The 23712-nt window shown below is 37.8% G+C and overlaps 1 protein-coding gene across 1 annotated transcript in view; it reads left to right on the top strand.

The window, feature by feature from the left end:
* PELI1 (pellino E3 ubiquitin protein ligase 1) overlaps window positions 1-22531 on the top strand; it is a 55541-nt gene extending 33010 nt beyond the window's left edge. Inside the window, exons 2-7 of the mRNA XM_088134082.1 lie at window positions 6559-6700; window positions 7702-7831; window positions 14311-14412; window positions 19290-19487; window positions 19611-19799; window positions 21034-22531. Coding sequence (XP_087990208.1) covers window positions 6630-6700; window positions 7702-7831; window positions 14311-14412; window positions 19290-19487; window positions 19611-19799; window positions 21034-21600 — 1257 coding nt within the window. The 5' untranslated portion in view covers window positions 6559-6629 and the 3' untranslated portion in view covers window positions 21601-22531. The remainder of the gene's footprint in view (window positions 1-6558; window positions 6701-7701; window positions 7832-14310; window positions 14413-19289; window positions 19488-19610; window positions 19800-21033) is intronic.
* Window positions 22532-23712: the final 1181 nt, after the last annotated feature.

Below are 23712 nucleotides of genomic sequence, written 5' to 3'. Positions count from 1 at the left end.
AGCAAAAGAGGCTCAGGATAGCCACTCCCTAGAATCTCCCAAGGTATACCCACTTGTTGCAGTAGTATAGATTGAGTCTGGCAAGAGCCTGTCTATATGGTGTAAGCAAATAAAGGAACTTTACTCAACTGGACTGTTTCATGGTTGTTCTTGGGCTGTGCCTGACAGATATCATGCATGTCATAATATTTACATTTGAGCATGATTCATAATTCTGTGATCAAGGTGTGATATTACCTCTTATTCCTGTACAAGTCCTCTGTACAAACCTTGCATGGTTGTGTGCCTTGTTGTCTGTCTTCAATAAGGTTATATGAATCTCTGGGTAAAATATGTTATTAAATTTGCTTTGTAGCTTTTCTTTTATTCCAAAACTAAAGTGCAACTCTATGTTCAGTTTCTTCCCACAACATCTAACTTTCTCAAATCCTATCATCACAATATGACTTGTTCCCCCACTCACCTTATTATTTCTCAGGGATGGTATGTATTTAATTGAATTTTAATTTAATTGTTTCAATTTCTTGGCCACCCAACTCCACAGTGACTCTGGGTGGCTTACAATTAAAAAAGAATGTAAAAGAAAACTACATATACCTAAGAAAAAGAATACGACTGACCAGAAGACCAACCCTATAATACAAAAAGGCCAAAAGGATACCAAAAAACCAAAGGGGTTTGATTACCATCCTTAACTAAGGCCTGGGAAAACAGTGGAAAATAATGGAACAGTGGAAAAATACATTGTGCCCGCTGTTTCTGTCATGTTGTTGTTGTTGTTTTTTTAATAAATTTTTTTATTCTTTACAACAAACACAAAACATACATAAACAAACAAGAACATACAAAGGCATAAAAAAAAAATCTTCCATTTTATACCGTGTGTCAACCAGTTACCAAATCGTTGGTGCCCCTTTCATAATCTTCACTCATTTATATAAATTCTCATATCTATTCAAAATATACTTGTATACTTATCAATTATCAATTATTAATCATTTGTAGCTAGTCTATAAAATCATTTATTACAAAAAATTTTAGCTTTCATTATAGGATTAGTAATACATTTTTATCCATCGATTATATATGTATATATATATAATAATTAATATCAAATTTCTATTATAAAATTTCCTAATCCATTACATTACTATATTTTCTCATCTAACCATTAATAAAACAAATCCTGTGTCATATAAAATTGCTTATCTTCTTACTCTAATTTCAAATATCAATTTAACTCATCTCTGCAAATTCCATAATTTTCAATAACTTCCTCCTGCATAGATACTTTTTCATTCTTCCAATTCTTAAAAGTTACAGTTCTAACCACTATCAAAACATACTTCATTCTTCACTACATGTTTCAACAAAAATATCTCTAGTTTAAAATCTATATGTTACTATGTCCAACCATATATGAATTTTAGTCTAATATCTTAAAACATTTAGAATCAAATACAATTCTTTACTATATATCTCAGTTTTATACCTTATTCAAACGCTTGCATAGTTTTAAGTTCACCCTTTTCATTCAATATCCCAAAATATCTAACTGTTTATTCCTTTTTCTATATTATTGGATAAGAGAAAGCAATAATAAATGTCCTTTCAAGCATTCTGCTTTTTGAAGCTTCTGTCAGTTCCATCATTGTTGTATTCCCCTCGTTTTTTCTTTAGGCATCTGGAGTAGTTTCTTTCAATATTGTTTTACTTCTTCTTTTTAAGTATTCTCTTAGTACAATTTCCCATTATAATCTTGTATAATCTTTTTCTCACCCTCATTACCAAGAACAAGTCTGTCCCTCTTCATTTATCAATTGATTAACCCTTTTTGATTCTCAGTTTATAAGCAAAATAGTTCTGTTTAGTGTTTCTGATTTCTTGTGCTATTTCTTCCTTTTCCATTGATCCCATTTTATGTTTAATTAAGTCCATTTTAGCTTTGATGTCTTTTTTTTTTTTCTTGCGGGAATTTCTGCAGCTCTTCTTCCAGTTTTTTATAGTCATCCTCGATAGTTTAAAAATCTTTTTCTGCATTGTGTTTCTCGTATAGTCTATTATCAAACCCCTTGTATAGACCTTCATTAAGTCAAAGGATTCTTTATCTTTGTTCTTGCCAAGAGAAAGAAAAAAAAAGAGAAAAAAAGAAAAAAGAAGAGGAGGGGAAAGGCTAGATCTCTTTAAAAGTCCAACTGGGGGGGGAATAAAGAGCAGAGCAAAGCTTCTACCAGAAAGAAGAGCTACTGCCACTAAACAAGGCTCTTGTGACTAACTCAAACTTTCCATCTTGAATATTTTCAAAATCGCTTTCAACTCCGCTTTCTTATTTATAGTTATTCGGATGGCACCTGTACAAACATGCACATCCCACTATCTTTTTAGAAAGCCCAAAGTCCTTGAGTATACGTCACAATGAAAAGAAAAACACTATATCAAGCCTCTAGATGGCAGTGCAACTTTCTTTCATTTACTTTCTCTTAACTCCACTTTCCCCATTTCCAAAACAAAAAATATAGGTTTCTTCTAACAATAAAAAAAATCTTAATCAAAAAAGAAGCTTGAAATAAAAGATTATTGAGTATTGAAAAGAAAAAGCCAGTCCAGTTAAAAATATATTTTTTTAAAAGAAAAACATCTTGCCAATTCCACTAAAAAGGGAAAGTTTAAAAACAAAGATTTTTTTCCCCCTTTTTTTTATGAGGCTCAATCTCGCCGCTTAATCCACTTTTCTTCACTTTTAAAAATCTCTTTAAATTACTTAAGGTGTTCTCTAAGAATAGTTGAATAGTAAAGGTCCATCTCACCTGGTTGACACCCCTCTCCTTCTTCTTCCTTTGGAGCTGTCCTGGCTTTCGCAGTCATTAAATGGCTGCCTCTCCTCCGCCGGCTTCAAGAGCTTCTCCTGGGATCAATCTGGGACTTGCGGTGTCCCTGAGATCCGCAGGACGCGCCCTTTGCAATCACCGTCTCTACGGGACGGCTTAGGTCCATCGGGACCATCCGGGGGGGGAGATATCGGCTGCGATCCTGGGAGCCCAGGATCGCCCGCCGTATCGCCGCGACGCCAGCTCCGCCCTCTCTGTCATGTTGTTGATGTATGATGTTGTAACTATTCTTGGAAGGAGATTGTCAAGAAACTTAATTATTTCCAATAAATTACTGTTGCAGAGGATTCCATATTTGAACCATTGTTTTCAAGAGGCAAATTAAAACCCTTGCTTTAGTAAGAGTGATTCCCAAACAGAAATGTGTGGGGCTAAATTTAGAGATATGCATAAGATCACATACTACATTAGATAGCACATCAGATGAAAGAATGATGCTTTTTGAGTGGTAACTTCAGAAATTAATCAATACCACTATATGGATGTCATTCACATGACAATCCTTAAAGAACTAAAATTTGATCATTATTTGAAAAAAGATGTTTATGGTTGGTAGGGCAATTTCTTTCCCTATCACATTTACCTTTCAAACTAATGAAATTTACCAGACTTGGGTCATGCAAAACAAAACATGTTTTGGCAATGGATAGTAAAGTCATTCCTTGTGACATAATTGTCACTAGATGGGTTCTAAAGGATTAAGTACTTTCATGGAAGATGCACGTCTACAGGCATAAAGTTAAAGGTAAAACTGAATGTTGGGAAGCTATCAGTGGTTTATGAAAATAGTGTAGTATAAATTTTATATATTTTGAAAAACAGGACTATTCTGTAGAATTACATAGAACCCACCATTATTCAGAAAAGTAAGTAGAAGAATAATATTAAGATGCAACATGCGAGCTTTAATGAATCATCTGGGCAAAGGATTAGGCTATCTCATTATTGTGGACCTGCTCAGATACTGGGGAAATACAACAAAGGAGGACTGTTGCCTTCATGTCCTCTGATCTTTCTAGCTGCATCTAGCTGGCGTTGATGGATTCAAGATCCAAAAGAACTTTTAGGTTTCTTTGAGGGGGTTGTTCCAACAGTAAGGGCAAATAATATAGTCTTTGTCATGCTTGTGCAACTTACTCTCATTTTGTAATAATTGTTCTGTAGATATTGTGCAAAGCTCTGAAATGGCTTGAATGTGTATGAATATTCAAAGACATTGTTAATCCGGGGTTGGAGGGGTGGGGGCTGGAACTGAAGCATAGTATGTAGTCATACTATTCTGACATAAAAGTAAAATTTACTGGTAGATGATAATATCACCCTGACAGCTTTAAACTAGCCTCTCTGTGCAAAAAAGATATGTGTAATTCTGAAAATCTGTGTGTGGGAAGTTGAGAACATCACATATAATATGTATGATGGTGTGTGGTTTCCTCAGAAGAGGATCAGCTGTTGCTCTTTCATAATTGGAAAGTGTTCTGTGGCTTTTCTTAAAACACAGTTTAGCTTTTTGTCCTAGTCACTTGTCCAGATTCTTGAAATTAAGGCCAACTTTAATATTTAGAACAAATTATACTAGAAACTGAATATGCCTGTAAGCTCCCAGAACCAGTGGCTTAAGTGTGGGTTTGCTCTAGCAGAAAGGCTCCTATACTGATTACTTTGAAATAGTGAATATTTCCTGTAACAGGATTTTGCTGCTTGTGTGCTATCCTCTCTTACTCAGTGGCCATAAGGAACAGATCAGAGTAGTTTATCAGTATGTTCAAGTACAGCCATTATATCTGAAAAAAGATGTCTGATATTCAAGTAAACTTTTTAAAGAGGGAAATATGCATGAATGAGAAATACAGACCTGCTTTCTATCTTAGCATTTGAGTATATTGTACTAGTTGTATTCTTGGTAGTTCTCTTTCTATAGGAGTGGACTGATACCCTTAAGAATACAGAGACCACGCTGACTGAAAATGATGCGATTTGAAGCTACCTAGAAGACTCTGCATTGAGGAAATGTATAATAGGTTCCTTCCTAGCCCCTCATTCATGTGTGCCTGGAGTCTGCTGGATTCAGAAACTAAGCTCTTGTTTCCTGCTTGAATATAATGAGTACTAGCATTTTTTCAAAGCTATGTAATGTTCAGCATCTTTGCATGTAGTTAGTCAGCAGAACAAGGCATGGGACATTTTTTTTACATCTTTGCATACCTAACGTTTGTGCTCCCAAAGTGAAGAAAGCCTTAATTGCAGTACTACAAGAAAACTATTCTTGGGGGAATCAGCCAATCCTTAAAGTTTCAGTAGCATGCAACATATTGTTAAAATGTTTGGATCAATTTAGATAATAATTGAAACTGATAGTTAACATATGATCTGTTAAGTGGTATTTCCACTGTATCTTCAGGAAAAAACTTGAACTGATATGGCAAATAGTTTTAGGGTTTATTACCCCTATTAATTTTTAGAACATCTTTTCAGCAGCCTTTCACCATTTCACTAAGAAGACTAGACTGATTTAGTCTAGTCTTAGCTAATAGAATCTTTAAAGCATGGGCCTAGTTGTACTAAATATACAAATGCAGATATTATAATAAAGATTTTAATTTGGATACATGCACGTCTAAGCAAGGTGTCTAGAGGCATTTCTCCTGAAATGGGATTAATGTGGGTTCCCTTCCTCATTCCACTCTGATAATTTTAGAAAATGAGTGGCACTTTCATAACAATTTTGACATAGTTTGCTTTTGCAACAGTGGTCATTCTCTGGGTCCTAAATTGTTGACTTTACCACTTCGAGGGCACTATGGTATGTAGCAGTGAGGTTGTAAAACTCTAAGTATAACCTGCTGTATGCTGAGCATACAGATCTGATTTTAAAACATTTGGGGAGTCTGTTCATGGACATAGAAAGTAATGTGCAATACAATTTGCAGGTATGTATCCATCCATCCATGTGATAAAATAATGGCTAAAATGTTTGTTTCTCTCTTTGAGTCATCAGTAAAACAGACTGTAACAATTCAAGCTTGGACTGACTTGAGACACATCAGTCATAAAACTTTTGGAGGAAAGGTGGGATATAAATCTGTGACCATGTGTGTGAATCAGATTGCGTGCCTTTATGTCAAAAGAGTTCCCTCCTTTTGCACACTTTTACTGTGCACAGAATTTAGCCTTAGAGCAAAAGAGCAAAAATGCTTATTCAAGCATAATGTTGTGATTTAAAATGCATATGGAATTAATGCTTGCTTGTTGCAAGTTCTGTGCTCCATGGTAGAGTTAAAGCTGGTAGGCAGTGGATATGAATGGGAAACTCTGTTGTAGTGTTTGGGAAGAAGTTAAATCTGTTTCTGCTTCTGAATTGGCATATTTTCCTTTCTAAAAAAAAAAACTTATTCATTGAATATACTAATTCAACCCTTGCCCCCTCCCCCTACTTGAAGCAAATTAGGAAGAGTTGTTGTTCCAGCTATATGTAGCCATATAGCAGGATCTCTGTATCTAGCAAATGGTAACATTATGACAAGGGCACTTCTAACTTCTTTAAAAGCACAAAATACTTTAGGAATCTCTGCTGAAATTCGCACAGGTCATAATAGCTTATGGGTTGTGTTCACATATACTGGAATCTAGGATGTGGCATTCTCCATCATATTTCTTTCTTTTTGTTTAGGAAATGACAAAAGTGTGCCAAGATTCTTGATTAGAGAAGTGGAATTTAAGAAAAAGGATCTAGCTAGGCTCATGTTTTCGCCTGATCAAGAAAATCATCCGTCAAAAGCACCAGTGAAGTATGGTGAACTGATTGTGTTGGGGTAAGTATCTGGCACTGACATTGGAACCTCTAAAACAGCAGTTTTAGTTAATCCTGCAAACCAAAGTTGTTTTTCTGGTCTTCCTTTTTGCCTTGCAATGTGACTATCTGTAATGAATTCTGAAACATGGCACTTCCTTGCTGTGCAGTTTTTTTCTAGCATCCTGATTTCAAACTAAAACCATTCCAACATTAGCATCAGAGGAATAAGAGTTAGATCATATCCACATAGTCTTTTGAGTTAGATGTGATCCAGCCAAAGATTTCTGAACTCCATCAAATTTCACTAAGAAAACTTTGAATCCAGGTTTTGATTTTTTTCCCCCCCATTAAGGCTTAACTTTAGAATACTGTTTATACCATTTGTATATTACTAATACAATGGATTATGTCTAAGCTATTTGTCAGCAAGGGAGAGGATTTATTCTTAAAATAAAGGTAAAATAAAACAATGGCTCACTTTTTCCCAGTCTTAGGAATATGTAACACTTCATATTTAGTGGATTTAAAAGCAATACTCCTGTAAAGTATATAAACTGAAAAGTTTTGATTGGTGCAGAGTTTGTAGAATAATGTCACTGGATATGAACCGTCAAAATAATGTATTTCTGACACAGCTTTTAGCAATCATTTTATGATTTGGTTGCTAAATAGGAAAATGTACAGTTGCAATTCTGCAATAGAAAGTGATATATCATTTTCCTTCTTGGCCCTTAAATGCATGTGGAGTAACCTCTGTCATTCTGTTCTTCACATTCTTTAGAGATGCTTGTTCTTATAACCCTTGTGTTCTCTTATAGGCTTAGACCTCCAGCATATTCAAAAGTGTCATATGTATCACAGCAATATTTTAAAACATTTTTAGACTTTAAAGAAAGTCATACTTTATTTCTAAAATCTTCAATTCTGCAACATTATGGAATTATGTACAAATTAATTCAAAGCCATCACCACCAAATAATCCTCCCATCTCTTTAATTCTTTCTGCACTGTTTTCTGCAGATATAATGGCTCCCTGCCAAATGGAGATAGAGGAAGAAGAAAAAGCAGATTTGCTTTATTTAAAAGACCTAAAGCAAATGGGGTGAAACCTAGTACAGTGCATATTGCCTGTACACCTCAGGCAGCAAAGGTAAGCTTGATTGATGAGCTATCATCAGCAGTAACAGACCTTATATCTTGATAAACCATTGTAAATTAAAAGCAGCTTCTATCAATGAAGTTATGTGTGTATATTTTTTTAAGATGGCATCAGGCAGGGATTATGTTGAAGCTGATAGTGGGTGATTGTTTGGGGGGAAGATGTTGTGGTCAGGTGGTGAAGGATAGGAGGATATATAATTGGTGAGTGCACTGAGTTAATTTATAGTTAACAGAAATTAATGTTAGGCTAATGTTAGGACTGGATGTTGGTAGCATGGAGAATGAAGACAATAATAAAAAGAATCATAGTACTTGTCCTTAGTGTTTGCTATTCTGAAGATAGATTGGGTCCTGTGGAAGTTCAGCTCTCGACTAGGCCAGCTCTAGCATGCTGTACCAATGTTGGAGAAGTTGATCCTAGAATGAATATGGGAATTACAGCACTTAGTGAAGCTGCAGCTGCAAGGCTCTCCTGCAATAAAACAGCAGCTACTGTGGCTATCAATAGCCCCAGGGCTGGAGGTTGGAAATAGCTCAAGATGAAGAACTGGGAAGAGCTTAACCTTTGGATGAGGTTCTCCATCAGGACAGCAACACAGACTGTTCTGCTACTGGTGGGAGAAGAAGAGTGAGAGTACCACCTAGGTGGAGGAGGACTGAGATCCAGAAGAGTGGGTGTGGCAGTGGCAAGCATCTGCCTGGGTCTGATGGAAGTTCAGCTGGGTGGGCAGGGGAGGGCTGCAATCAGGGTGCCCTTTGTCCAGTTTCAACTGCTGCACCAGCTATGGCCCTACCTTGAATGGGAGGGTCTTACAACAGTAACTTAATGCCTCTATCACAATTTGACCAGACTACTGCAGTGGGGCTGCCTTTGAAGACCACTTTGAAACGGCCACTAATACAGAATTCAGCAGCCCATGTGTTAATGGGTATTCACTGTATTAGTGGGCACCCTAGGTACTCGGAGGACTGTTTTCTCTAGCAAGAATCAACTTGTCTGATTCTTTTCCCAGGAAGAAACTACTATTCCTTTGTGAGACCCAGACACACTGTTTTTCAGTGATGGCACCTACTTTGTGTAACAGCTTCCCTCTGGAAGTAAAATTAACCCCCTCTCTGGTGGCCTTCTGGGAGTTGATTAAAACAAAGCTCTTCCAGAAAACATTTGGGAATTAACTGTAATGATGTTTTACTGCTTTTACTTCGTAGCTCCAATTTTATTGCATTATTTCATTTCTTTACTGTGGATATGTTAATATTGTATACTTTTATGTTTCTTATTGTTGATAGCTGCTGGATGTCCTTGGAAATGACAGTGGTATAAAAATGTACTAAGTAAAGCATTGGCAGAACAGGACCAGTTACACTGCATGCCTCATTTGCCTTTTGGACATTGGCCTTTTTAATTCTCCATTATTAGCACTTGTATCCTGCCCCTTCTCAGAGCACATATACATTACCCTAGGAACTGCCAAAACTCACCATTCTGGGACCCAGATATTATGGGGAACGCCACAGTTTGTTTGTCTTCTGAAATACACTGACCTGGCTCTTTCAAGAGTTGTCTAGTAATCTCCTGGAAGTCTTTCAGAACAGGAAATGGTTCATGGTGTCCCAGCAATTGTCTGGATTGGTGAGTTTTGTATGTAACTAGGATATACATAATGGTAACAACTATGTATGTTAGGTTGGCTGAGAGACCTGGCAAGTCAAAGATCACCAGGAAAATTTCTGGGCTAAATAGGTATTTGAATTTATATATTCATAGCCAAAATCCAAGACTAGAATCCAGCCTTCCACAAATTGGCAGTCTCTAGATGTTTTGGGACTATGAATCTCAGATTTCACTGGAGATTTTATGAGTGGTAGCTCTTGACACATATGGAGGCTGCCGCATTAGAACTACATGTTACTACTATCCATGTGGGGCTTAAAATTATTTTACTTCACAAGAATGAAAACTTTCTTAAATAGCATTGATGATAATTTTATCAATATCCACACACCCTGCAGAGAGAGAGAGATTCACATAGGCAAATACAGTGCATTGGAGAAAAGGTACAATTAAGTGCCAGTCATCTGTCTTCCACCAGTTGAGATCCTAAATCACTCTGGCCTCTTTGAAAAAACATGTTTTTAGAGCTTTTCTAAAAGGTGGCCAAGTCAGGGCCAGATGAACTACCAGGGGGTGGTATTCCAGAGGGCAGGGACAACAACAGAGAAAGTTCAGCTCCGTGTTCCCATGAGATAGTGCTCTTTTAATTGGTGGGAAGCGGACCCATGCTTACCCTGCCTAATCTTATAGGACAGGCAGAGATAATTGTAGAAAAGCAGTTTACTCTTAGGAAAGCTGCAGAGACCAGAGTTAGGCAATCTAGTGTCTCGCAGTTACCTTAAACAGTTATCTCAGTCCTTTCTGGATGTTGGGGTTGATAGGCAGATTGTGATCCAACTTCTGGAATGCTAGTTAGCAAATATGTCCATTTTTAACCATTCACCAAGTACAGATTGCATTCGAATTTCACTGTAACCTCTGGTTTATCACGATTAGATTGTGCCTAATCCTGCCCATCTCTTTGCTTCCTTTTCTTCATGAGGAGCAGTTTGGCTTTAGTTGATTACAGTTTGTCATACTGCTCAACCTCAGAAGCAGTGGTTAAACAGTTTAAGCCATAGTTTATGAAGATGGCTTCTTGCAGTAAACCATACTTTAAGCAGTTTAGGTTTTCCATGCCGTTTAAATATCACATTAGGGATGCCAGACTGTAGATGGATAGGGAAGGGAGAATTGTGTAAGTCTTGGAAGGCTAGTGTTGGTAATAAATATGATCATGTCCAATTCCAATATACTGTTACAGAGGAGAAGGCAAATCAGAATAGTTCAGTAATTAGGATTATTTCATATGTAGATAAGAGGAAATACCCCTGTCATTATTATAAAGAGAACTTCATATACATTAGTACAGTATGTAAAAATCATATTGTTTGTACTCAGAAGTAATTTTTGCATATAAGAAGGCTCATTTTTATTAGCTTTGGTTGCTGAAATCAGTGTTGAAGATTATTATTTCGAGCAGGTGATGTTTAAAATAAATAAAGATTTGCTTCATATCTCCCAGATAATTTTATTCCTTTATTTTGTTTTATTTGTTTACCTAAGTTTTGGCCTGCCCATCGTCCTAAGATTTCAGGCAACATAAGAGGCATGCATGCTAATATGTAGTACATTATAATGGAGCTCAAACGATATCCCAGTGAAAACAGATTGAAAGCATATATGCAACTGAATGAACTAAATGCATCTTCCACAACTTGGCCCTTCCAGATGGGTTGTGTTTCAATTTCCATAATTTGGAGAGTGCCAGTCTGGAAAAGGCTGAACTAAACAAAACAGCACAATACCTTACAGTACCAGGGCATAAGTAATTTTTACCCTGGTATTAATACAATAGTATTAGCCATGTTAGTGAGTGTTAGCCCATTCTAGGTGGGGGCTACTCCTCAAAGAAAGCTCAGTGCTATTTGTTAAAGGACAAGCTTCTACTGGCAAAAGACCCTATCTTCTTCCGGCATCTTTCAGATCATAAGCTTGGGCTCATGGTGGCATCTGACTAGTGGTAGGTGAATCAAGACATCTCCCTTACACTCACAGCCCAAGTCATACAGCTGAGGCTGTCAGATAGCTAAATCTGCTGCAGTAGCTCTTTCCCTGCTTTGAGTAAATTTCCATTGTCTTTGTTTTGTAATAGCACCCTTTTTGTTTAAGTAATCTATTAATCACCACAGGATATCAGCTTGCATAAAAAAAGCTGTTTAACCTAAAAACCTCCTCTTTACCCTAATGTACTGAGAGGCAGGGATGGAGGCGATGTTGACCCATCATGTTCTATGTCTCATCTTTTTGTGTCTCATTTTTTGTGACACTTGAAAGCCTTGAGCATCTTAATCATTCAATGTGTCTAGGCCAACAAACGGCTAACAGTAGCCATGACTAATAGGCTTATCTCATAGCAACATGTGTTCTGTTGTGAAACACTAAGTGGGACCAGTTGGGTTTGTTTTCTTGGATACATCAGTCATGCATTTAAAGTTTCTGTGCAGTTCATTGTTGTAAAGCGACACACGCGCACATCATTAGCACTAGTAAGCTCAGAGTTTCAACAAGCTCAACAGGAGGCCAGTAATGTTAATTTCAAATGCAAGCTTTGCATATGATTCTGGTCTGGGAAATAACGAAGGATCTCTGTAGCATCTTCTGAAAGAGCTGGGACTCAAAGCACAAGAGTAAAAGTAACTTGTATGCAACATGCTTGTGATTGGCTTTCCTTTGTTTATATCACAGAGCCACGTTTGAAGAGGGTAATGCCTTAGCATTTCTTCCATAGTTACATAAAACATTCATTTTCATTTATTTCATGATCCTGCTAAAGGGTCCCTCAGGGCTTACTTTCCCTTTTTTCCAAAAGTATACGTACTACCTTGCATGCTTCTAGAAGACCTGCTTCCCCAGGCAATTTGGAATCTGAGTCCTGATGCTCTTCATCAGCTTTCCTCAATTTGGCGCCTTCCAGATAACAGCATAAGCTAGCATATGTGGGTTGTTTGGGCCATATAAGGAATCTGGTAGATAAGAATTGCACCCATACTGAGTTTGCACATACATTAAGCTACATTGTAGACTCATCTGTGATTTGCAAAACATGAGTCTTTCTTGGACAGCTTTGCACATTACACTAAGTGTAAAAACAAGTGCCCATCGCATTAAGGTTTGGTGTGGGGTATGAACCAGGGTGGGCTTCTTGGAACACCATAGTGATTCAGAATCAGCATAATGAAGGGTGATGATGCAGAAGTCTGAGCTCAGTTTGCTTTGGGCTGTTAGTTCTGTGAACTTCAGAATAGCCAAGATATGCTTGACATGCCAGAAGTGGGTGGGAATCAAAAACTAGTAGCATTTTTGGATAGGTAGCAAACCTGTCTATTTGAAATCTATATCCCATGACTGGCCTGCTTTAAAAGTATACAGGCAACCTAAAATAAAGAAGTATTCCCTTCCCAGCTATTGTATGAGCCTTTGCGTTTATATGTTGCTTCCTTCTGCATACAAAGTTATAAGTAGAAGGCATCTAATCAAATGGCATCAAATCAGTGTAATCATGCATTAAATTTAATTTATTTATTTATTTATTAAATTTATATGCTACACATCTCCCCCAGAGGGTGACTCTGGGAGGCTCACAGTTAAAATCCAAATGTTAAAAACAGTAAAAATGTAAATATTCATATTCAATTAGTTAAAATTATTCTATATAAAGAGACCACGTACAATTCAAGATGACAGGGCAGAATTGATTATTCCACCAGCCAGTTCCAACAATGCAAGCCCCCATCAGGCCCCCAGGCCATCTGGCATAGCCAAGATTTCACACTCTTCCGGAAGGCCATGAGAGTGGGGGCAGACTTCACCTCAGGTGGTAAGTTGTTCCACAGGGCGGGGGCCATGGCAGAAAAGGCCCTCTTCCTAGACCCCACCAGCCTGTTAAAAAATTCAAGTATGAAAACCTCAGCTGGTTTCTGTAACATATAAGGCATTTGAGCAAAATCTGGTTTTGATCTGAAATGGGTATAGTGTTCCCAATTATAAAAGTAAGGGAACTTATCTTTTAGGAAAAATTCTAAATACCATTGTTCTGAACAGCCAGGCAGTCTATCTATTAAGGGCTGGAATTCCTTGTAAAATCTACAACTCAGGCATGTTCTAAAGCTTCCATTTCACAGAGGCACAGGGGATAGAGTAAGGGAGGAATTGGATAGATAGCATATGCGTCCAGGTCTCCTTTGCAATGAATAATGCCACAGCCAGCAGCCGTGTGGCAGGAATGAGAGTGTTGGTAGTCATATTGCAGGGCATCAATTTGGGAGTGACTGGTTCACAGCATGAGAATGGGGAGGGACCAGCATACTTAGGCTAGACGGCATTAGTAACAACCATAACATGCTTAGTTAGCAGTATTGCTCAAAAGAACAGCTGCCTTTAGGATGGAAAAGTGGGGGAGAGAGTCATGTGAAGAATCACTGGTTTTCTTGCATTACAAAGGAACAGTCACAAAAAGCTAAGTGTTAGCACTGGGAGAAGATGCTCTTTAAAAGTTTTGTTCCTTGAAACTGCCAACTACCTGTTTGTGCATGTTCTTAAATATCACAGTTTGAGCTGTGTATCATAGGATTTTTATAGTAATTGTAGGATTTTAAATAGACTCTTCAAATAGACTAAAATAATGTAGCCAAGGTGTATCTTAACTAGGGGAAGTAGAAAGATGAGATGGGAATAAATTTTCTAATTTCCTCATTTGCCCAATCATGAATCATTTCTCCTAGTAGGATTGTACTCTGTTGTAATGTTTTATTAATCAATATATTTTATTGTTTTATATTACTGAAATAGCCCCTCTTTTCCCTTTTTACTAGGCAATAAGCAACAAGGACCAGCACAGCATATCCTATACCTTGTCTCGAGTTCAAACAGTGGTGGTTGAGTATACGCATGACAGCAGCACAGATATGTTTCAGGTATATAAAGTATGCATGTGTTGGGAATTGCATAAATTAATGTTGGATAATATGGATAACATTGCATAAATTTATGCTGGAGACATAAAATTGCAGTTGTACATAAAATTGCAGTTGGTTTGCGAAAGTAAATGGTTTTGCTTCATTGTCCAGGCCATCAACACTGTACACTGATAACATCCACAATTCTATACCCCTGAACTGGACTAAAAAAGATCTGGTGACCTTGTGGTTAGGATGGCTGGTAGATACAGGAAGGAAGTGCTTCTTGTTCGTTTTTGTTACAGACATCCATTTGGTAAACATTTTCTGAGAACTCTGTTATTTGACCAGTCTGTTGCTTCCTTGTCCTTCTGCGCCTTCTATTAAGGTACTCAGTTCACAAGTAATCTTTTGGCCTGCATAAAATAAGCAACTTGTTGCCTAAATATACATTGGTCATCTCTTTAAATGTTATTCTCCAGTTTTGTTCTAGTTCCTGATTTGGATAAAACTTTACCTCTGATCAAAATTTGATTAATCGTTTCCACTAGGACCATAATACACTCCTCATCCGTGTTATTTCTTTTGGATTCTTTATTATTATATGCTTTCTAGGAATTCTCTTTCTACTGCTTTTCTCTGGTGAAATGCTGCCTTGGACTTTCCCAGATCTTACAACTTACATTTACACAAATGTTCTTTCAGAATCAGTTTCCAGAAAATTAGCTGTGTTTCAGTAAAGCACAGAGTCAGCTTAGACTGTTTGTCCTATGATGGCAAGAATCTGCAAAGGCTGCTAATTCTGTCAGCTGTGAAAGGCCAAAAAATAATGATAAGTTGTTTAGGAATTAGCTACCTGCTAACAATTATGATAATTTATTTGTGCTCAGTGTTTCAGTTTTGAAGTACACTGCTGTACCAGAAACTTAAGAGAATATACCATGTAATCTAAAGTATAAACTGGTAAACATTTTCCTGAAATTGATCACTTCATCCTTCAAAATATTCATCTATTCCCAGGGGAGAAAATCTTGCATATAGAATACTAGCATATCAGGAAAAGGCATTTTAACTTTGCTTTTGCCTCAGCATAGTCCTTTGTTATGTATAAGGGGCTTGAGCAATGTAAGCAAGTCATATAACACAGCCCAAAGCAATGCATTTACTAAAAACAGATTTCCACTTGGATGTTTCTGATTGTACTGCTGAGGCTGTCTGCCCCACAGACACACCAGCAGGGGCTATGCAAGTAACCGCTGAAATTTCATAGCAGAAAACTTACCCAAAGCTTCATTTCCTCTTCAGATAGGCATATGAGAGAAGGGAGCATGTGAAACACTTCAACTTGGTTCTTGCAAACTGGATCACCAGTTGGAAGCTCTTAACCCCTGATGCCTTTTAATAGGGCAGGTATAATACCTTCTTAAATGCTTTGGAATGGAAATGAACAGAAAGGTTCTGCTGGTTCTACTGAGAGTTATAAAAGCAATTCTTAAAAACTATTGGTTCTGATAGCTGTTGCCTAAATAGTTCTAACTGGGTCATTTGAATATTTCCATCTTCTCCTTTTGGGGGAAAGTGGTTGAGAAAGTGAAAGGCAATGGTTTACAGAGAGTGTAGCTACTTCAGTCCTTGTGAATTATAGAAAAATTGTCCCCTTGTTTCTTTCAAGTTATTAAGTAATTAAGTTAGAGTGACTATTTAGACAACTATTGGAAACAACACTATCACTGGAATAAGGATACAAGTATCTTTGTAACTCACAAGAACTTGAATTAGCTGCACTGAAGTAAGTTCTGCTTTGTTCACTTCTCATTATGTCCCCTTGATGGCAATGACATTTTGGTTTGAAAAGTGCCAGTTCCCTTATCAAATGGAGTTTTTCTGGATTTTAGCCAAGAGCAATAAATTAAGCTGTTGTTTTCAGTCAGAAAAAAAGAGAAGGCTATTTGTGTTTACCTTGCATTACATAGTCCACATATGTTCTCACCATCCAAAGAACAGTGGTACCACTAAATTAAATTTTAATTTTAAACTCCAGATATACTGAATTTGGCTATCTGTAGGTGGTATGTTAGACCAGAGGTGTCAAACACGTGACTCCAAGGCTGCATAAAGCCCACAACATTCCTGAATGTGGCCCAAGTCAGATTAAAATGCATTTGGGAAATAAATAAAATAAAAATACAATAAAACATAGACAATATTACATTTTAAAACTAAATAATAATAAATTTAATCACCAACCACTGTAAAACATTTTTATAAAGTGAGTCGTGAGCCTGGCATTCTGCACAAGTTCGCTGCCTCAACTTAACTGCAGCAGCGAGGATTGCTTGGCACAGACTAACCAAGAGCTCCATGTGATCAGAGTTCCCTCTCAGTCTCACTGGAGCGGTGCCAAGCAATCCTCGCTGCTCCTGTTAAGCTAGGCAGCAAGTTGTGCCCTTTCCCCAGGACAGCAGGCAGACAGCCTTGCAGTGGAAGCTGACCTGCTCTGGACCTGTCTCTCCACAACAGGTTGAATTCACTTCCCTCCTCCCTCCAAAAAAAGGCTTAAATTCTCTTCTCTCTCCAAAACTGGTAAAGTGTGCGTCTGTTACCTTTTTGGCTTGTGACTGGGTTACTTACATGGCCATCTCTCCCCGGTTGTTTCTACCCATCCTACCCGATCCAGCAGGAGGGGCATGCTCCAGGCGCCGTCAGCTAAGGAGTACTGGCTGGTGGGGCCCAGGAGGAGAGCCTTTTCTGCTGTAGCACCCTCCCTGTGGATCATCATTCCACTTGAGATTAGGTTAGCCCCAACCCTCCTGGCCTTTCCCCCGAAAACATGGTTTTGTGCCCAGGCCTAGGCCTGTGGACATGTGATAGGGCCCATCTCTTAGCTTTGCTGACAGTTATTTATGAAGCTCAGCTACTATGTTTTTATTTTTATTTTATATTATGTACTTTATTGTTTTTATCTATTTTATTGCAAGCTGTCTAGAGTCACTTATATGAGAGGGGCAGCTATATAAATACAAATAAATAAATAAAACAGGTTGAATTCATTTCCCTCCTCTGTCCAAAAAAAAGTTGAATTTCCCTCCTCCCTCCAAAACAGGATAAATTTATTTTCCTCCTGCCTCCTAAAAAGATTTAATTAATATCTGTTGAGTTTCGGTCTCCACAATGACCATGATCATTATCAACTTTATACAAAATTTCAATTTTAAAATTGATAATAAAGTTTAAATAATTTCAGAATCCATCCAGAGAAGAAGGAAAAAATGGGGAAAATGAAAGAGGGGGCAATCTAAATGCTTTTTTGTGTAATGCTTTGCTTTCTTTTTTCTATTTTTTTTCTTTCATCACAATATCAAAAAAGAAAGAAAGTTAAATGTTTACAAAATATTGATTGCAGCTATCAGTGACTAATGAGTTTATATTATAATCTTTAAGCATGTCTCTCTGGAGCCTTACTTTGTGGCTGACACCTTACTGTACTTTGTTGTAGTGGTTAAGGTGTCAGACTAGAAATCAGGAGATGGTGAGTTTAATCCTGCTGTGGGCACAAAGCCAGCTGGGTGACCTTGGGGCAGTCAGTTCTCTCACCACTAGGAAGAAAGAACTGCCAATTCACTTCCAAAAAGTGCAGGGGTCAGTTGCCAGGAGTCCAAAATTACTTGAAGGCACAACTTTCAAGTGTGTATGTGATGTGCTATTATGCTTTCTAATTTCTATACCTTAACTGAGAAATACATAAATATCTTAACATGTCACTATTACATGTTTTTGTAATTTACTCATATTATTGTGCACAAATTTGTACTTGGTTTGGGAAATGCTGCACAAAACCATTTTTTCCACACATAAATATATTGAAGGCATGTCAGAAATTAGAGGGAACATTGGAGCGAGGCAATAAGTAGGAGTAGGAGGTGGTTTATCACACATTTGGTAGTAGGCCAGGAGGAAGCTCAGAGTGGGATGGTGGGGAGATAGAAAGACAGACACACACACACACACACACACACACACAAATATTGGGAAAACAGTCAAAGTTGTAATAATGATGTTTCCTTTTTACATATTAGTTATATCTAGTTCCTATCTGATTTTAATGTGTTGATGTATTAATAAAAAAGAAATATATAAACAAGTGTGGTTTTCTACATCAATATGTGGCCTGCAGACATCCTTATGTACGGTTTAGTGGTCCCTGTTTGTATTTGAACTTGACACTACTGTGTTAGATTATAACCCACATAATCTTTACCATGATGATCTATGCCCTGCAGGCTGGAAGTTGTAGTTCAACACATCTGGAGGGTACCAAGTGGAGAAAGACTCTTCGTGTTTATTATCATGTTCATTCATCTTGTTCCTTCATATATTGAAGAAATTAGTTTTGCAACTGAAATTAACTGTTATGGCTTAGCCTTGGATCACATTAGCATATTTTAAAAAGATAATACAGGGCTTAAAGTTTTCAGCCAAATACAGCAGAGGTCTCTAAAAATACTATTTAGAGCCCTTTTAAGGAATGGAGATATAAAGTATATAAATAAATGCAGCAATGATTTGATTAGACATTTAATGAACATAATCACCTCACCCAGTCCTGCTGCAAAAGAAAAGATAAAAATCTTATTAACTTTACTTTTTGCTCAAAGACAGGAAAGAAGGCTCGGATGAACGCTAGATGAAATCATTTTTGCATTCTTTTAACTGGTTCATAGTGCTAAAACAACAGGGTTCACCAAAAATGGGTAGTTTTGGGAACAAAACAATCACTGATTCAGGCGAGATTGGATGCTTGAGATATGTGTGTATAGATATGTAAAAGATTAAAATTTGGCTTGATATAAATTCTTTAAATAATAACCAAATTAAATTCTTTTTATTTTTGCTAGATTGGGAGATCAACAGAAAGTCCTATAGATTTTGTAGTGACAGATACTGTTCCTGGAAGCCAGAGCAATTCAGAGACTCAGTCTGTTCAGAGCACCATCTCAAGGTTTGCCTGCAGGATAATATGTGAACGAAATCCTCCTTTCACAGCAAGAATATATGCTGCCGGCTTTGACTCCTCCAAAAATATCTTCCTAGGGGTAAGGAGCTTGTCTCCCTCTACTGCTCAAAGCAAATGTAACATTTCAGTTTGCTTTCCAACAGATCTGCGAAAGTATTAATAACCTTAATGCAGTTTTTAATTATTTGTTATCTCCCTCTAGGAAAAAGCTGCCAAGTGGAAAACACCTGATGGACAAATGGATGGGTTAACCACAAATGGAGTCCTTGTTATGCATCCACGGAATGGGTTCACTGAAGACTCAAAGCCAGGGGTGTGGAGGGAGATATCTGTATGTGGGAATGTGTTCAGTCTTCGTGAAACAAGATCTGCTCAGCAGAGGGGGAAAATGGTAAGTCTGAGGACAGAGGTTCTCAAGCAGTACATGGTGACCCCCTGGGAGGGTATGAGCTAGTTGGTGAGGTGGGGGAGACTTTTTCAGTCTGACCACACGAAGGTGGATCGTTGCAAGTACTTGATTCCAGATGCGTTGACAAGCCTCCCTCTTTACTGATTCAGTGCATGGAATTGCGAGACTGTTCTGTGGGGAGTGGTTAGCTGGGGTGGGAAGGGTTGCGTTGCCTTTTTCCTGTTAGCTCGGTGAGATGTGCACACAGGAGAGGTGTATTGTGTTCCTGCTGGTTTGTGTGGAGAAATGCCTGCCTTGGACTGTGTAAGTGCTGGCACTGTGCAGTAGGCAAAGGCACTTTCTTTTCCACTTTTTTAGGCGGTGGTGGGGAGGTAAAGGGGACAGGTGCATCCAGCACAACAGTGATGAAGGAGAGTGGTGGCTCCAGGGAAAAGGATGTGCAAAGGGAAGACGGTAGATTCTGGAAATGGAGGCAGTGTAGCATGCTCACTTGCAGAGAATCAAGAAACATAATCTAGAATTTATTTCATCTTTTGGCACGCTGTTGTTTTACCACAGCTTCCAGCTTTGTGCAGTGCCATTTTCCCAAACAGGATTACTGGTCATGGGAGTTTCTACTCCTCCATGTGGTGCTCCCTATGGCAGTCTGGCTTTGCATGCATAAGCCAGAGCCTTTCAAGAACTTGATACTACTCTGCTCGGACAGACTAGATGGTCCCATTTTCACAGTGATCTGGAGCCCTGTGAAAACGATGGCTTGCATATCAAAAGCTGGATTGCTGACAGAATTTTGTCCCATTCTGACTGTTCAAGCCAGCAGCAGGACTGAGTTCTGACAAGGCTCCACTTTTCATGCCTAAAGGGAATCTACTTATTTATCAATGTTGTATGCTGATGTAATCACATAATAGGCTTCCGGCAAATAAGGAATGTGGTAAGAAATCCATTCAGAAAAGAGAAGCTTATTAGTTTCATTCATGGAGGGTCACACATGCAATTATTCCCTTACCCTCTTAAGTGCAGACCTCTGCAGGGAAGAAGAGTGTTTCTAGCTATTTCATTATTTTCAGTGCTGTTATCTGATTTCTCCAATGTTAGACATCCAGTACTCATTTCTTAGGTAGGAAGCTATAAGAACAAAATCACTGAATTTTGGAATAGGATTGATTTGATTAAAAACTATGCACATTTCATGAATTCTTTATTAATCTTCCAGGTTGAAAATGAAACCAACCAACTTCAAGATGGTTCACTGATTGATCTCTGTGGAGCCACACTTTTGTGGCGTACAGCAGAAGGACTTTCACACACTCCAACAGTGAAGCACCTGGAAGCTCTCAGGCAGGAAATCAACGCAGCCCGGCCTCAGTGTCCTGTAGGCTTTAACACATTAGCCTTTCCCAGTATGAAGAGGAAAGATGTTGTCGATGAAAAGCAACCCTGGGTTTATCTGAACTGTGGCCATGTGCACGGATATCATAACTGGGGGAATAAAGAAGAAAGAGATGGCAAGGATCGGGAATGTCCAATGTGCCGGTCTGTGGGTCCATATGTGCCTCTCTGGCTTGGATGTGAGGCTGGATTTTATGTGGATGCAGGGCCTCCAACTCATGCATTCAGCCCATGTGGACACGTGTGCTCAGAAAAGACAACTGCCTACTGGTCTCAAATCCCTCTTCCTCATGGTACCCATACTTTTCATGCAGCATGTCCATTCTGTGCACATCAGCTTTCTGGTGAACAAGGCTACATAAGACTTATTTTCCAAGGACCTCTTGATTAATGTACACGCATTACTAAAGGACTGTATCTAAATGCATAAGCATAAGCTAAAGAATTCTGATTTCAAATGAACTGTTGTCTTAAAATCAACTATATTTCTTCTCTGGGCTTTGACAGTTTACTTTGAGATGAAGAATACTTTTATTAATATCATCATTATTTCAGCGGTTATGTTCTCTGTAGATAATGAAAGAAGTTGCTATGTAGAAAAGACTGGTGGTGGGTAGGTAGGATAGATGGAAGGTAGTTACAGGCCCATCTTTTTTTTGAGATGGAAATGATAAAATTCTTTGCCTTCATTGTAATGTTTTGAATAACATGCCTTTAATATCTGAAAGATATCTCTTTTTTTGTAAGTACATATCTGAGGGTAAAAGTGATCAGAAGGACATATGTTTACAGCTTGGATGCAAACATGTAAAATAGAGCAATCTGTATATTAACTCCTTTTTCTATTTATCTTTACTATGAGTAATTATCCTAGATGACTTGGATAGAGTAGCAGGGTAGTGTTGTTACATCCATTGATGGGATGTGTAGATTAGTTCTTGACCAGAAAAGTTAGGAGAAGGGGAAATGGTAAAGGAGCTTTATTTTGTAAAAGTCTAAAACACTATTGAGCTGATGGCTAAGCAGGAAGTTATAAAACTCAAAGCATATTACTTTTATATGCTTTTTAAAAAGTCCTTAATTATACATCAGATAATTCAGATAAACACTTTGGTGTTTCTTTTTCTCTGTCTGATGGAAATGTAACACCTGGTCACATAACATTTACCTGATACTTGGAATATGCAATTTACCCTCAATGAAATTATTTTCTTCCTCTGTGTTAAATATGCTGTGTTTGTTTTGCTTTTAGTTTTTGTTTTGCCTTTTTTTTTCAACTCAGAAGGGTTTATGTTTATTTAAATAATAAAAAATAACCAAGGCATATGAGGTTGGGTTTTTTTTCTGCAATATTAGAAAAAAGTCAGGATATATGTGGTCAGCTTCTGTACATTATACTGGTAGCTGATCAACGTAATATGTTTTGATGATATATTGTAAACTGCCTAAAGTCTTGGGATTGGGAATATAAATAAAATATAAAATGATGTAAGTAAATGTAGGCACAGATTAGGATAGACTTAACAGACAAAAATACATGTACATGTTTTCATTGCAAAAGTTATTGTAATTTATGTCTTTATATATATATTGGCAGCCCTCAAAGTATTCTCTTTTCTAGCATTATTCATAGAACAAAAACTATACACTGGGATGGTAACAGCCTTAATTTTGTTCCAAATGCAGCAGTGAAATACAGAAATTGGTCCTTAGTTCTGACATGTCTGATTCCCCACCTGCCTCCCCATGCAATCTGTGCTGAAAGCATGTTGGGAAAAATTCAGTGTAGAGCTAACAAAGTTCTCAACCTGGTGTAATCTCCAGATATATTCAGCTTAACCACTGATGGACTGTTAAAATCAAATACACTGGCAAAGCAAAGATTAGAGAAAATTCCCCCACATGAGCACAATTGTATGCAAGCTGATTCAGAAGCAAATTGTACTTTGTTCATTGGGAGTGACTCCAGGTGAGGAAGTGAAATTAGGTAATAGAACTGCATTCAGTCAATGGCATTATCCATCAGATTGTAATGTGTATATTTTATGCCAATGCAGCACCAGTAGCTGCTGATGGAGCTGCTGAAACCCCATTTTCTTTTTGCTGCCTCCATATTTAATTGTCCCAATAATTCACATGAGATTAAAGAAACGTAGTGGTCTACATAAATGACTGATAGTAGTGAAACTACTATCAGAATATTTTATCATTTTCTGTACTATGCTTAAACACTACTTTTAAGGCTGCAGCCTACAAACAGAAAATAACAGCAGGCAACAATAGCAAATCAAACAAAACAGCATTCCCCAACTATGGTTGCCTCCAGATGTGTGGATTTCAGGTTTCAAAATCTTCAGGAATCACCATACTAGCTGGAGAAGTTCATACATCTGGAAGTATCTAGGTTGGGAAGGTTGGCCTAAAACACAGAAGTTTCATAAGGCAGATGCTAGGTGAATTCTTGTAGATAGGGAATTCCCAGAAAGGGGACACACACAAACAA

Source organism: Python bivittatus, unplaced genomic scaffold (genome assembly GCF_059951505.1).
Source record: "Python bivittatus isolate LINGU-HERP-01145 unplaced genomic scaffold, Pbiv_v1 ctg000020_np1212, whole genome shotgun sequence".
NCBI lineage: Eukaryota > Metazoa > Chordata > Lepidosauria > Squamata > Pythonidae > Python > Python bivittatus.
Note: the sequence above shows the minus strand (reverse complement) of the source record. Positions and strands in the feature narration are given on the sequence as shown.